We start from the raw sequence: 14,349 nt of genomic DNA on the forward strand, positions 1-14,349 counted from the left end.
TTATGCCTCTGAATATTCAATGTGAGAGCAATGGTGCCCCCTTGTGTGAAATGTAATTAACAGTATGATTGTGATTTGGATTCTAATCAAATTTGACAATATACAGTGGTTTTACCTGTGTAGTGTGCTCACCTATCTGGAAGGAGCTGAGTTACAGCATGTGTTTGATATTTTTGTAAATTAAACTTTCATACAGTTTCCTTTGCTGTACACTTTTATTGATTCTGTTAGAAGTCCAGTCTCTTCTGTGGGTCTTTAGCCTCTCCAGATTGTCAGCCTTATCCTCCACTGTCACAGCTCTGGGCACTCTGCACGGCCCTGGGCTCAGTCAGGCGCTCGTAGGAAAGAGCTGTCATAACCTGTGAAAATATACATGGTGATATGTCTTCAGAAAATACAGGGGGCAAAGAAGTGAAGGCTGAAATGTATGCTGAGTTAAGGATTTCTGAAGTTTTTTTTTCAGAAGAAAAAAAAGGTGCAGACTGTCTCCAGTGCTTTGACTACTTTCTAATGAGGAAGGTATGCACAGACATCCCAGAGATACTCCCAGAGAGTATGAAATTGGAGCAGTAGTAGTAAAACATTTTGGGAAATCCTCTCAATTGCTTGCCTGCCAAGAGTTAGATAACATGAATTATCCATCTCTACACAACTTATACTTCTGAGGAGTTAATATGAAGTTACAGCCATCAGCTAGTTAGCGTAGCTTAGCATGCAGGAAGTGACTTAGTACATATCTAGCAGAAAATGGTCCAGTTTTAAACTTTGGAAGTCATATGAAGCTACATCTAGCAGAGTTAAAGTTCAGAAGGAGTTGACTGCGCAGGGATCCATGTTACGTGTTTTCACAATACCTTTTGGTATAAAATAAGACATAAGTAACATTTGAATAAGGTACTACTAAAGGTGTGAGTAGGTGACTTTTAATGTAGAGCTACAGCTAAAAGAGTTTAGTTAAACATGAAAAGTACCAGAACTTCCAAAGCTGGTAGTTACCACTTCATGTTGATAAAATTAGCTTTTTTTTAACATTTAAAGAGAGTTTAATTCAATTAAAAGTTGTATCAATTCACTGAAATACTCTCCTTAGATAGCAAGATAATCAGTATTAAGTATTATCTTATCTAATCTTAAGCTAGCAAGATTTTGGTTGCTGGACAAAAGACTCCTAAAGAACAAAACATTGCTTGCTTTATGCTAAGCTAACTGTTGACAATAGTAACAGAATTATAGTGACATGAAAGTGGTATAAACACCTGATGTTACATATAAGAAAGCAAATGTGCCTTCGCCACATATTTTCAATCTTGTCCTTTAATGTATTATATAAAACATTTTCTACCTTGTATTTAATGAGTTGTGCTGTACTTACTGAGATCATTAGGAGAAGAGCTAGCATCATGCCTAACATTATGTACAAATTATTGGTCAGTCCTCCCGCCCACAAAGGACCCAAGATGGTAGCAAGGCCCCCCACCGAGCGTCTGACACCTTGGCTGAATCCTTTTAGTGAAGCATCACAAAAGAAATAAAGGTTACTTTTTTATCTACAATAATTAAAATATGGCTCTGAATCACAGCATGTATAAACGGTTTATTTGCTTCACATATGCTGAGCAGCAATCTGTTGTTTGAATATGCTGAGCCATGCAAACAGAGCCAAAGTAAAATGAGCCAACCCTGTGTTTTCTCTGCAGTCACTTTGGAGAAGAGAGACACCTGAGACACGGCCACGAAGGGAAGACCCAGCAGCTGCAGAAACACCCCGATGATGAAGGCAGACAACTCCCATCCATAACTACCTGGCAGGGGCAGAAAAAATTAAACCCTGGATTACTGAATTATATTGGTTTGCCCTGAAATTATGATGTATGATACATGTCATAAAAATTAAATGAACAGCCTGTAATATATTAGTAACATAGTCAAAATAAAATCCATACATTTAAAGATCTGATAGCCAGTATTAAATGTTGAATGGCGAATCAAAGTGTGCAACAGATCCTACTTCAGTTGTCCATCCTTTCTTCTCTGGGTTTTTAAAAATCCTTCCACAAATGGTTTGGCAGCACCTGAGATAGCTCTATCTGAAAATGAAACCACTGCCAAGCTGGCATACACCACCTTTTTGTTCTTTGCTGCTTTGTATCGTATGTTTGCATCATGCACATTTACGTTGATGTGAATGTGAGCCAAATCAAACTATTGGAAGCCCCTGAAAGCTACAGGTTTTTAATCATATAATGAAAAAGCAATTTTTCCAAGTGGTATTTTCCTTCTTTTATGTGGTGTTATAACCCTGACTGTAACAAAAAGCAAACAAATGCAGGATATTCTTAAATAAAATGCAATTTTGTCTAATTAGATTACTGTAATCCTGTTATATGTACCCGACTCCTCCCAGCTCCAGCACATGTCACATGTAATAAGAGCAATCAACGTGACAAACTGTAACAGACGCAAGCCAACCTGAACATGCAGGATCCAGTGCTTGTGATCTCCTGCTGGCCTGAGTGATATCGTTTACTGAGCTCATTCAGCCTGTGTGTAACCTAATACAGCTGCCCTGCGCTTACACACCACCTTAGAGAAAGATTTGGCACAAGCACATGAGGCTTTTTTAATCCAGTGTGTGTCATTTTGTGTGTGTTTATATGTTTTCCCGGACAGGTTAGCACCTCGGGGGTTGCAGAGGAAGACAAGGCACCAGATACAGGCGGTACAGCAGATGACCAGGCCCGCGGCCAACACAACGCGGTCCGCCACCTTCTTGCTCAGCCAGCGCACGAAGAAGAAGCCCAGGATGACCTCCACCCCGCACAGGCTGTACATCAGGCTGTTGCCCAGCTCGCCGAAGCTGAAGTAGCGCTGCGTCAGAGGAGTCACCATCGTCTGAGGGAATTAATTAAGGTAGATGTGAGCAAGGTCGGTCAGTTAGTAGAGGTGGAGACTTTATCACAGCTGTAATAGCACATTTTATGTCCAAAAGGCCTCATTCAGTTCCGTTTCAAAAGTTTTATTCTGATTTAATATTAAAATGATTACATAATCCAGTTCAGGATTGTGTAATTATTCAGAAAACAGAGTCAAATGAGAAAAGAGTTGGCCTTGTTATTTTCATGTCAGGGACAAATACTGACATAGACTATGTACCCTTGTAACATCTGCTCCTGCTTGAGTGTTTAGTGATTATTTCTCTAAGTGTCAGCACACATCTTTGCAGGTTCATGGCTCTGATTGAGGAAGTTTGGGTGAAGCTATAGGGGTAAAATAGTGTGACATTGTGTGAAATGATTGGAAACTCCAGCTGATGGTTCTCAACAGTAGTTGCTTTCACCTCCAGCGCTGTCTGATTGAAGAGAGTGATGAACTGAGCTGTGAGGAGAACAACCACCTCCTCTCTCAGGAACTCTGCACAGGGAGAGAACGAGAGAGAACGAGAGAAAATCATAAACCAAGCTCAAGTGGTAGCATTAAATCGAGTTTTAAATGGCGAGTTAGGTTGAGATGACGATAAAGATTAAAAAAAGAAATTGAAGGGAAAATAAAACCTTAAAATCTGAAAGTCGAAATCCTAAAATTGAAAGAGATGGGCGTGACGATCCCGGCTGGTTGGTCATGTTGACCCCTCAGTCCAAAAAACAGACTATTTCTTTTTCTACAGACAAGAGAGATCTTATGTTCCCTGTTTCTCAAGTCCAAAACATGGTAACATGAGATAATAAGACATTCACATTTTTAAACCAGCCTTTCCTGGAACAAAAACCTTATGGACTTGGAGAAGAGGAAAAATGAGCTAGGCTTGCAGCTAAATTTGGAAGAAAGTGCCAGATGGCTGGAGGAATGGTTGGATATTACAGTGTGTGATCTTTTTGGATTTTGGTCCAGTTCTTTCTGTTCAGTTATTTATATGGATATATATGTTTAATTATTTTACAGTATATACAGTATTTACAGTATAGCATGGCTGTATTTTAATTTATTTGTGGTTATTTGGTTCGGGTTTAAACCATGATAATATGGGATTAAAGTGTCTAAAAGTGATGTATTATTGCAGTTTCACACAGCTTGGGCACTTAGAAAGGAAAGGTTTTAAAAATTCATTATAAAGATGGGAGATTGTGGCTCCCTTGTGCAAGACAAGTTCCAAAAACATCATTTTTCATTACTTGGAAACACACTTCCAGGTTCTCACCCATTATTCTATTCCTCATGTCAGATTAACCTGCTGAACTCCTCAAATAAATAACCAGCTACAAATAAGATTTAGTTTAGTTAGACAGCTGAAGCAAGACAAGAAATGTTGAGAGGAGAGAGTGGGATGACATACAGCAAAGATCTGAGGTCGGATTCCAACCTGAAATCAGTGGGGCCTAACCACTAGGCCATCAAACGCCTTTTTAGTGAGAATTTGGGGGAACTATCCTTATTTGAAGAGCCTCTAATGGTGGTATACGGCTAACTGGTTGCCTAGCTTAACATGAACACATTATTTCTTAGGTAAGCTAGCTATTGTATTCCAATCTTTATGCTAAGCTATTCTCACATAGTTTATCAATCTCTACTCTAAGATTATTTTAAAGTCATTAATTAAATTGGTACCTACTCAAGGTCACATTAATCCTGTCATGTTGTTTCTCCAAATAAAAAAGAAATACTTCTCATATAACTCATTTTCCCATTCCTTTTCCCATGACCCGAAATGTATCCTTATGCTCTACTAGGTTTACTTGATGACTGTCACTTGATATTTAGCATATATGTGGAGTGGCTTTGTCTCACTGCTTGTGTGTTTGTCTTTCAACTGGAAAGTCAGGGGGTTCCCAGCTACTGCAGACACTCAGGGAAGAAACTGTACCCCAAATTGCTTGTATAATTTGTGAATGTGTTTAAATGGGATTCGTTAGTAGCAATAGATAGCAGCCTTTGCCAGCAGTGTATGAATATACACAGGCTCTACCTGTGTTATATGAAATGCACAAATCCCAACAGAAATGCAACAACTTGATGAAAGCCGATGAAAGATGTGCCTGAGTGTTAAAGATTCCTCACTCACACAGAAGAAGTCAGGGCGGATCAATAATTCAAGAGAGTGAACACCAGACTCAGTGTAATGGCGAACAGATACTGCTACAGTATGAACCAGAGCTGCAGCTATCCCCTGGTTTCACTGCAGAGTTTCTCCTGCTGTAGAATTTCTCCACAACAAAAAGGAATCAATAAGAAGAATGTTGGTCACATCACCAATTCTGTCTCCATTTCATCCACAAGTCAACCACAGCAAGCCAGTCAATACAGAAGGAAGTCTGCCATCCATCCCCCTTTGCCACATCTTCAGAGAGTGAGAGAATCGATGCAGAGGTTTGACACACACACTCCAACTAACACAGTAAAGCTAATCAATAACGACACACAATCACTGTCTGCATCCCATGTAAACTTAATCCAATAAGACACTTTGCATCATATGTTTATATACAAGCTGACATAAACCACAAACGCACACACAGGCACAAGTGCAATCAATACACAAGGAATGTGATCTGACATGCCACACAGAATTTCTCAGGGGGATCTGGAGGGTAGAAAGTGTGTGTAGGTATAAGAAAGTGTGCAGGTAAAAGTCTGTGTGCAGGTAAAAGTTTGCCTTCAGATACGTATATAATTATGTGCAGGTATTATTGGTTGTGGAGGTAAAACTCCATTTGCACAAAAAACGCTGTGTGTAAAGCTATGATAAGTGTGTGTTCATGTTAAAGAGTGTTCATGGAACTGTGTTCAGGTGAATTTACATCAAAATGTTCAGACTTTTTGAAAATCGACCTGTGGTGCCTTTCCCTCGCATGTAGCTTCAACTCTTCCTGTCCTGTATTTAGCTAAGCACAAAATCCCCAAAATAAATATTTTTTTAAGAAAAATCATGAATTGTAATGGAAATATTTATTTAGAATATTCATGGATACTTCTAAGATTTTTTAGGAATTTTAATTGGAAGGGATTTTGGACAATGTTCCACCGAAATTTTCAAAGGAAATGTTTAATAAATTTCCCTGGAATTTCCAGAATTTTCATTTGAAATGTTGGGGGATATTCATGGACTTTTCCATGCGTTTTTGGAGGTGAATTTTAAGGTAGAGTTAAAAATGTTCTGAGTTCTTCCTGCAGGAGACATTACTGGGAAGAGGAATATTGGGAATTTTCTCTGAAATTATTTAAGGACATTTTGTCAAAAACTCTCTCTGGAATTTCTGTCACTAATTTAAGTCAAGGTTTGCTGGCAATGTTTGATCATTTTCTAGGCAATCTAAAGAATTTTCTGGAATTTGTTAAAGTTTTGGGGAATTTTACAGAGATTTTTTATCAGAATTGACATTTTGAGACATTGAGACAGGAAACTGTCTCCCATTTTTTTGTGAACATTTCTTTGCATTTCTGGCACACAGCAGGTATCATCTACGGTCACTCACCTCTGCTAGCACTCTTCAAACTTTGCATCCTGGATGAGGCAGAGGTCCCTAATTCGTCAGAGTTGACAGCTCTGTAGGTCTGTACTGGCTCCTCGTCAGAGCCCATCAGCGGGGCCTCCTCCTCCTCATAACCATCCTCTTGTTTCATCTCCACCACCACTGCAACCCCCTCCAAATTTATGGGTGGTACATCCCAGTACATGACCATGACGACAAACTGGAGCAGCACCCACAAAAGGCACATAAAGATCTGACAGAAAAGAAAATCCTTACAATTATACATCACATTTTCTAACCCAAAGAAATGCTTCTTACACAATCCTGGAGAACTCTCAGGAGAGATGAAGTATTCAATAATGGAGGGGAGTGTTCAATAAATAAAGAAACCCTGCAGAGTGAAATTTAAAATACAGACGTGCAGTGTCAAATTATGAGGAAAACTTCTAAGTAGGTGTGTGAGCTTTGTTCTGTCTCATTTAAGCCTCATCTGTCCTACAGGTGTTTTATTCTTAGACTCATGAGACAGAAATGAATCAATACGGCTTGTTACCGGCCTGAGTATGGCTGCAGGCATTTTGTATTCTCATACCTCAGAGCAGAGAGAAGAAAAAAATGCGAGAAAAGACTATGGTACAGAATGTAGAGCGACTTTTTCTGACGATTGTTTCTGTATTCATACAGCTTTCAGAGAACCTCAGATTACTGATCATGTGAAAGCTGTTACCCCAGGAGATGTGTATTTGTTCACAACAAAGGGCCCCAGTTTGAAATCACACAGCCGCAGGAACAGGTTGAACGCCGGCCCTGGAGAGACAGGGAGGAGGAAACACTTTAAAGAGTATAGTTGGGATAAAAAGAGGATGTGAGAAGACAGTAGTCTCCACCTCAGTGATTTTTTTTTAGTGCCTCTTTCTCAAAGTTAAAGCTGAACCTCAAAGAGAACATAACCAAATCTGTTTCAATGTTTGATACTTCTGACGGTACAGAGGAGGTGCAGAGAGGTGAGATGACACCTCACCCGCTCTGTGGTAAGGTAAAGGGAGAAAAACTGACCGACAAGGAGACCAGCTTGTCGACAGGCCATGATGGCTGCAAAGATTCCAGCACGCTCCTCTGGCCGAGTGGTCCGAGTTAGGAAACCAAAGATGGAGGAGCCTGCTCCAGCCCCGATCCCTGAGAGGAAAGCATCACCTTTCTGTCACACTTTCACAAGACAACGGGCCATAGAACAAATGCCAATTCATGACAGGCATTGAAGTATGTGCATGTGTGCATGTGTGTGTCACCTGTTACAAGCCGACTACATAACAACAGCCACTTTGAATATCCTATAAAATACATGAAGTTACCTGAGGAAAGACAAAAGTCAAAGAGGTAAAAACGAGAATCTCCAGCGTAAAACAAACAAACAATGCATCATTTAAATCCAACACAACCCTCTGATGATCAAGCATCATGGCTGAAATATCATGCAGAAAGCATTGCCTTTATAAATGTTAACTGTTCAAATCTCCATTTGCAGTGCTGTTACAGATCTCAGATCTTACAATTGCTACATTGTGAAACTACAAGAGGCCAACCATATATATATATATATATATATATATATATATATATATATATATATATATATATATATGTATATATATATATATATATATATATATATATATATATATATCATTGTCCTCACAAATCACCACTTTTGCCATTTTGTACTGCTAAACAAATACCACAAAAGGGTTTAGTACAGAGTAAAAGTAACAACTACTTGAGTTTACTTAAAAGTGTGACAAATTATCCCAATAACTAAGATTGTTTAGCCACTATGACGGGGTATTTTTTAATTGAAATTTAGTTTGCTACGCCACTGTTTTTTGGCCATCATTGTTTGAAACAATCAGCATGTGGATAACAGAGTGGACAATAACATAGGGCTACTGGTGAACAGAAAACACAATGACCACTTGGCTTCTTTAAGTGACTCTGCAAAACTGAAGAGATTGCATCTGCTGTGTCAGTTGCAGGAAGAAAATGATGCCACACAACCACCTCTCATTGGCTTTTCAGACTATTTGCTGCCGAATTCTCACATCCGCTGCATGTGAAAAATGTACCATGGGGCTGGCAGGATAAATTCTGGGTAAAATCCAAACCTTTTAGCTTTAAAGTGCATGTGTGGAAGAAATGTAATACATACAATTCCTTGTACAGATTAAAAGATCAGCCACTGTTTGAGGGTCACAAGTTATTTATATGAGTGAAATCTCTGTGTCATGCGATTTGTGTTAAGCTTTAACTACTCACCAGCAATCTCAAAAAGATTGGAGAAAAGGATGATGGATTTTGTAGTTTTGCTCCGGTCTGACCAGAGCCCAAAAAGGGGGCCTGTCAGGAGCCCACTCAGACTGAAGGCAGACAGACCCAAACCAAGGAAATACGGAGGGGCCTCCAGGATCTGCAGATACCTCCATATTGTTGGCAGAATGACAGCTGAAAGCAGCAGAGCGAGATATGAGGGAAGAAGAGCGAGGAGGTAAAGGAGGGAGACGAGTAACTGACAAGCCTCATTTAACCACAGAGAAAACAGATTTTAATTAAAGCACAAGCTGTATCCTCTGTGATGTGTGCTCACAGCCAAAATGTCAGGCAGATTCTGTTCTAATGAGACCATTATCTCATGTCTTCAAGTCCATAAAACTGTCATTATGAGCTTACCGTACTCGATGCCACTCAGCATAAATATCAGCCCGATGGTGAGAAAAGTTAGATTCCTCTTTTGATGATTATCCATCGTGTTTGTTGATTGTCTGGCTTTTATACACCGAACTCTGTCTGTTTGTGTCGCTGACAAACGGTCAGCGGCATAATCAGATAACAGGAGTCACTGTGTGTCCAATTACAACGACTGGCCAGCTGGTAATCAGAGGAATTTTTCTCTCTGCTTTTAAGAGGCATCTCAGACCTTAAAAATAGAAAGATTTTAAGGCTTCTCCCGTTGTCGGAGTTCAGCAGGAGGGATACCAAAAACTGTGTGAAAAACAAAAACAAAATCAACCAGCAAAGCAGTAAAGCACAGGTTGAAATGATTGCAACAGTCTGTTTCCATTAGGCATTTATGTTAAAGATGAAATTCTGTTTGAGTCCCATCAGCATTGCAACACCGCACTGTGAGCCTCGCGGTCAAGGCAATGTCTCAGTTTACCAGGTGAGGTAAAGTACACTGAGCTTTATACATTTTTAATCTTGTTTGCTTCAGTTTCATCAAAAGCACTTGAATCCCACCACCAGCGCTGGGGAAGAAATATGCCTGGCCTGCCAGCTTACTCTTATAGGTTTTGGCACAGTTACAAAAAGACTCATATAATACATTACCAAGTAATAAAAACATACAGCTCGTAAAATAGATTAGATAAACCAGGATTACAGTTCCCTGAATATGAAGCCCAACACCAGAAAGTGTGATAAAGGTTGAGTAAAATATTCAGCATCACTTGATTGTATTCAATAGTGAATAAATTAGGTATGACACTGCTGTCTGCTTTATTGAAAGGCTGGCTCCATTTTCAAGCTGCTCCACTACTCTATGCCTTTGGCTTGGTCTATTAAACAGAACTGTCACCAAGTTTATACCTCCATATGTTTTTTTTCGTCAGCAAGGCATGAATAATACAGAGACTTTCGATTGTTTGAATAACATGTTAAAACTCATTGCACTCATATCCGAGAGTGTTAGGACTTTCTGAGAGCTATAAATACAGTATATATACCTACAAGCAAACAAGACCATCAGGAAGAAGACTGACTGTTGCCTTAGTGTTTAATGCCTGTAATGCATAAAAGGAGTACAAACACACAGCAGAAAAAGTTTTACTGTAGTTTACTGTATGTTAACAGTTAAAATACGGTCTGGGTTATTTTATTGTAAATACTACACACATACAGGACGGGTTCAGCAAAGAGGTAGAAAGCATAGAGATATAACATCATGACCATAGTGGGCATCAAACTCAAAATGAAAGTTCCTCATAGTAACTTAGTTTTATTGTCTGCCTGCTTTTCAGTGGAAACAGTCCATGTGGAGGGCAAATGGGTATGATGGTCACCCCTATGAAATGTAAAATACAGACATCTAATCAAGAGTTTTCTTTAATCAATCTCTAAAATGTCGCCTCTAAACCAAAACTTGATTCCCATTTCTCATGTTGGACTGTAATCCACGCAAAAGGACATCTTGGCTGAAAGTCTTCTATAGTTGGAAGATCCAAAAAACTGGTTGTCTCTTTTTTATTTGTCTGAGTTTCTGTTTAGTGACCGTTCTGATCAACCCGGTCCTCTGCATTTATCGTGACAAAATGTTTAGAGCTTTGATGCTCGTATGTTATTGCCAAACTGAGTGATCCTGCTGTGTGCTCACATTTCATGCACTATCCTAATAACAGGGTGTTTATATTATTTATATTATATTGTTTCTCTCACATTTTTAGTCCCTCTCTCAAATAGGATTTGTACATGACTGTAGTTTTAATTTTACTCGAGCTTCTAGAGCAAGTATTCAGAATCATGCAAAGAACTTCCCCATTACTCTCAGTGTCTTCTTGCTGTTTCAATCGATGTAAAAAGTTGATAATCAAGAAAGGTTTCATTCTGCTTTTCCATGACAAATGACTGCATGCAGCCGAGCGTCACAGGCCCACTGAGAGGCCATTAGCATCCTACTTGCCTTACCTGTGGTGGTTTCTATAGAAACACACATGAGGGTGGAGGTGTTGATGCTCACCTTTGAGCCGAGTAAACAACAGGGAATCCCCCAGGGAATAAAACTGCAATCTGGTCCAGTCAGTCACAGCGCTGCACTGGAGCCTGTATGAGATATAAGATGATGGGCTGTCCACAGACAGACCTTTGACTTTAAGATAGAGACGAGCTTGTTAGTTAGATGTTCAGACTCAGGCTGGAAAGGAGGTTGATGTACAGATAGGAGTGGGCATGTTCTTGAACACAACCACCCCCCGGAGGTCATTCAGCATCCCTATTAACATCAACCTGCAGGGCGCTCGCAGGCGACAGACACGGTAAGAGAAGACCATCATCTGAGCCGGGCAGCTTTAAACACACTGGTGGAAGTTTATTATACGAGTGAAACACAGGTGAAGTTTAAAAAAGCTTTCAATTGAGTCATAATACACCGTATGTTTCTGCAAGGGTTAAGAAAAACCCAAGGTTGAAAAGTCAGACACCATCAGAAAGGTTTGAATAGAGTCCAGTCCTTTATTATTAAAGTTGAAGGTGCACTTCACTGATTTGCTTTTCATGTCTAGTGTTCAAGAATCATCAACATCAACAATTTAAAACTTGTTTGTAGGAAGTCTCCTGTTTTTTTCTAAAATATTTATCCAATAAAGAACACCTGATGAGCTCACAAGCACTTTGTCTTGAAATTTGAAATCTTTAACAAACCTAACAAAACCTTGTCTAATATGTGAGATCCGAGTTAGTTGAATAAAAAGATTGTGATCGACCTCTACAACCTTGAATGAAATGATGCTTCTGTGTTGTGGAGGTGTCAGTCAGTTATTTATCTAAAAAATGTGCACACAACTCAGTAATGCATTAATTATGATTAATTTGATATTCAATTTGTTCTTGCATTGAATAAGGAAATGTATTTGTGTCACTGATGTATTAAATCAGATAATAATCCTGAAGTACATGAATTTATTTGTATTTGTGTGTGTGTGTGTGTGTGTGTGTGTGTGTGTGTGTGTGTGTGTGTGTGTGTGTGTGTGTGTGTGTGTGATGGACACAGAGAGGTCCTCCATGCAGCCAGGGCTCAGGAGCAGGAATACAGCAGGGGGGTGGATGGGTGTGGGGGTCAGCGGGCTCGGACTCAGGTGCCTGTGTCGAGTGTTGGCGAGGACCGAGCCATCCTGCTGGGCTTCACCATGATGGCCTTCTCTGTGCTCATGTTCTTTGTGGTCGGCATCACCATGCTCAAGCCCTACGTTAACAGGTACACTGAAGAACAATGATCATGTCATGGATGATAAATGATCAACAGTTATGGGTGGTATATCCTTTTTACCTAAAGTATAAGTTTATCTGTTAACACGACTAATGCTAATTATTTCTAAATTTAAAAAAGAATACAGACCTTTGAATGACCTAAATAAAGTTTTAAAAACTAAATCACATTTTTCTTTGATAGCTGCTTTTTGCTAATTACATTAAACCCCAGAGTCAAAAGGATTTGTCCCATGAGGGACGTAAATATCTGAAACAAAGGTTTGTCTGATTAATTTGCAGTAAAATAATCTAGTCTAGACCAGTTAAATCCAATACATAAACTGTACGTTTAAATGTTGACTTAAGTCAATATTAAGATCTTTTATTTTGATTGTGTTTTGGTAAGACTTCGTCTACGTTTTTCTTTCCCTGGCAGAAATTGTCCAAATGAAAAAATTGAATAAATATCTAAAATGAAAACAATCCTCATATGGTAGAGATATGGTAATAAACTACTATTACTGCATTCTGGTGTGACTGTGTGTATGTCTGTTGGAGACATTGGAGATCTTGGTTTTGATTTAGAAAACGTTCCCTGTTGTTTTGCAGTAACTGGGAGGAGGCCAGCTGTGTTGTGCTGCACTCTGAAATCCTGGAGGAGTGGGTGGACTGCAGAGGTGTGAGCTCTGTGCCCTGTCTCAGGGTGAAGGTTAACCTCACTGGCTCCAATCAGACATTTGCTCTACACTTTGACGAGGAATCTGTCCTCCTGGCTCCTCAGGTAGGGATTTATGGCAGTAAAGTCCAGGTTTTGAGTCTTACCTGGGGTTTGAATCTCACTACGTGTTGTATTTAGACTGGAGGGGAGGACAGCTTCAGGACAGGGCCTGAGGAGGAGATTTGAGCATTATCGGTTTATGTCTGTGCATAACAGCTGTCCTCCTTGCAGCCAAGTAAACCAAGTGAGCGGTTACAAAAACATTTTGTCAAACCTCTACCCTAATAAAGTGGCACCAACAAGATTTTAGGGACACCCCAGGCTACCCCCTTGACATACTACTTGAATTTCCTGAGGGATCAATAAAGTGTCTATCTATCTATCTATCTATCTATCTATCTATCTATCTATCTATCTATCTATCTAGCTATCTATCTATCTATCTATCTATCTCTTCTCTTTTCTATGATAAAAAGTGATTTCTAAAAGAGCCTTGCTATTATATAAAGTCATTTAATAAAGTCTTGAAACCTCCTCTTTTACAGTGTTTCTACATACCTAAATGTCTGATGGACAGAACGGAGCTTCAGAAGGAAGTGGAGAAAGTTAAAAACAGCCTCAACACTCAGATTGGAATCAGCTGTTCATGCCTAACTGACCGCACGAGGCACCCCAGGGACGCCATCTTGAAGAGGAAGTACACTTATAAGAACACTTTGTTCGCACTGCTTTGGCCGTGTCTGATGCTAGGGGGCGGGGCTCTGCTGGTGGGCCTGGTGAAACTGACACAGTACTTAGCACACGTGTCCTCTGGGATATGCAGCGGGGCTGCAGAAAGCAGGCTGACATCCAGACACACTCAGGGACAAGAGTACAGACTGCTCCGCAAGTCCAGCACGATGTCTCCTTCATGACTTGTCCTGCATTTACACTGCAAAATGACAAACAACTACATGTGATTATTTCACCAGCACACAATGTTAATTTGCATCACTGTTTATGACGATAATCAGAGTGAAATCTTTTCCCCTGGTGTGGCAAAAATCCAGGATTGAAAAAGTTACGTTTTCTTACCTAAAAGATCCTTTCAAGTAGATCGTTGTTGTAGAGTTGTAGCTTTTAAAGCTCCTGTGAGGAGTTTGAAACAGACGTCAGCCT

General features: G+C 39.7%; 2 protein-coding genes across 2 annotated transcripts; one reads left to right on the forward strand and one right to left on the reverse strand.

Annotated features, from left to right (window-relative positions):
• Window positions 1–216: 216 nt before the first annotated feature.
• On the reverse strand, window positions 217–9,261 carry mfsd8l2 (major facilitator superfamily domain containing 8-like 2; the record flags this gene model as incomplete). Its single annotated transcript, XM_079349360.1, has 11 exons — window positions 217–359; window positions 1,373–1,503; window positions 1,680–1,802; window positions 2,679–2,892; window positions 3,338–3,411; window positions 6,468–6,717; window positions 7,192–7,271; window positions 7,521–7,640; window positions 7,754–7,816; window positions 8,775–8,960; window positions 9,186–9,261. The coding sequence occupies 11 exons, from the start codon at window positions 9,259–9,261 to the stop codon at window positions 279–281; spliced, it is 1,398 nt and encodes a 465-aa protein (XP_079205486.1). The 3' UTR covers window positions 217–278.
• A 2,195-nt stretch (window positions 9,262–11,456) lies between these two features.
• On the forward strand, window positions 11,457–14,105 carry kcnmb3 (potassium calcium-activated channel subfamily M regulatory beta subunit 3; the record flags this gene model as incomplete). Its single annotated transcript, XM_079349367.1, has 4 exons — window positions 11,457–11,542; window positions 12,277–12,480; window positions 13,083–13,254; window positions 13,737–14,105. The coding sequence occupies 4 exons, from the start codon at window positions 11,457–11,459 to the stop codon at window positions 14,103–14,105; spliced, it is 831 nt and encodes a 276-aa protein (XP_079205493.1).
• Window positions 14,106–14,349: the final 244 nt, after the last annotated feature.

This window comes from Symphodus melops (assembly GCF_947650265.1).
Source record: "Symphodus melops genome assembly, chromosome: 7".
Lineage (NCBI taxonomy): Eukaryota > Metazoa > Chordata > Actinopteri > Labriformes > Labridae > Symphodus > Symphodus melops.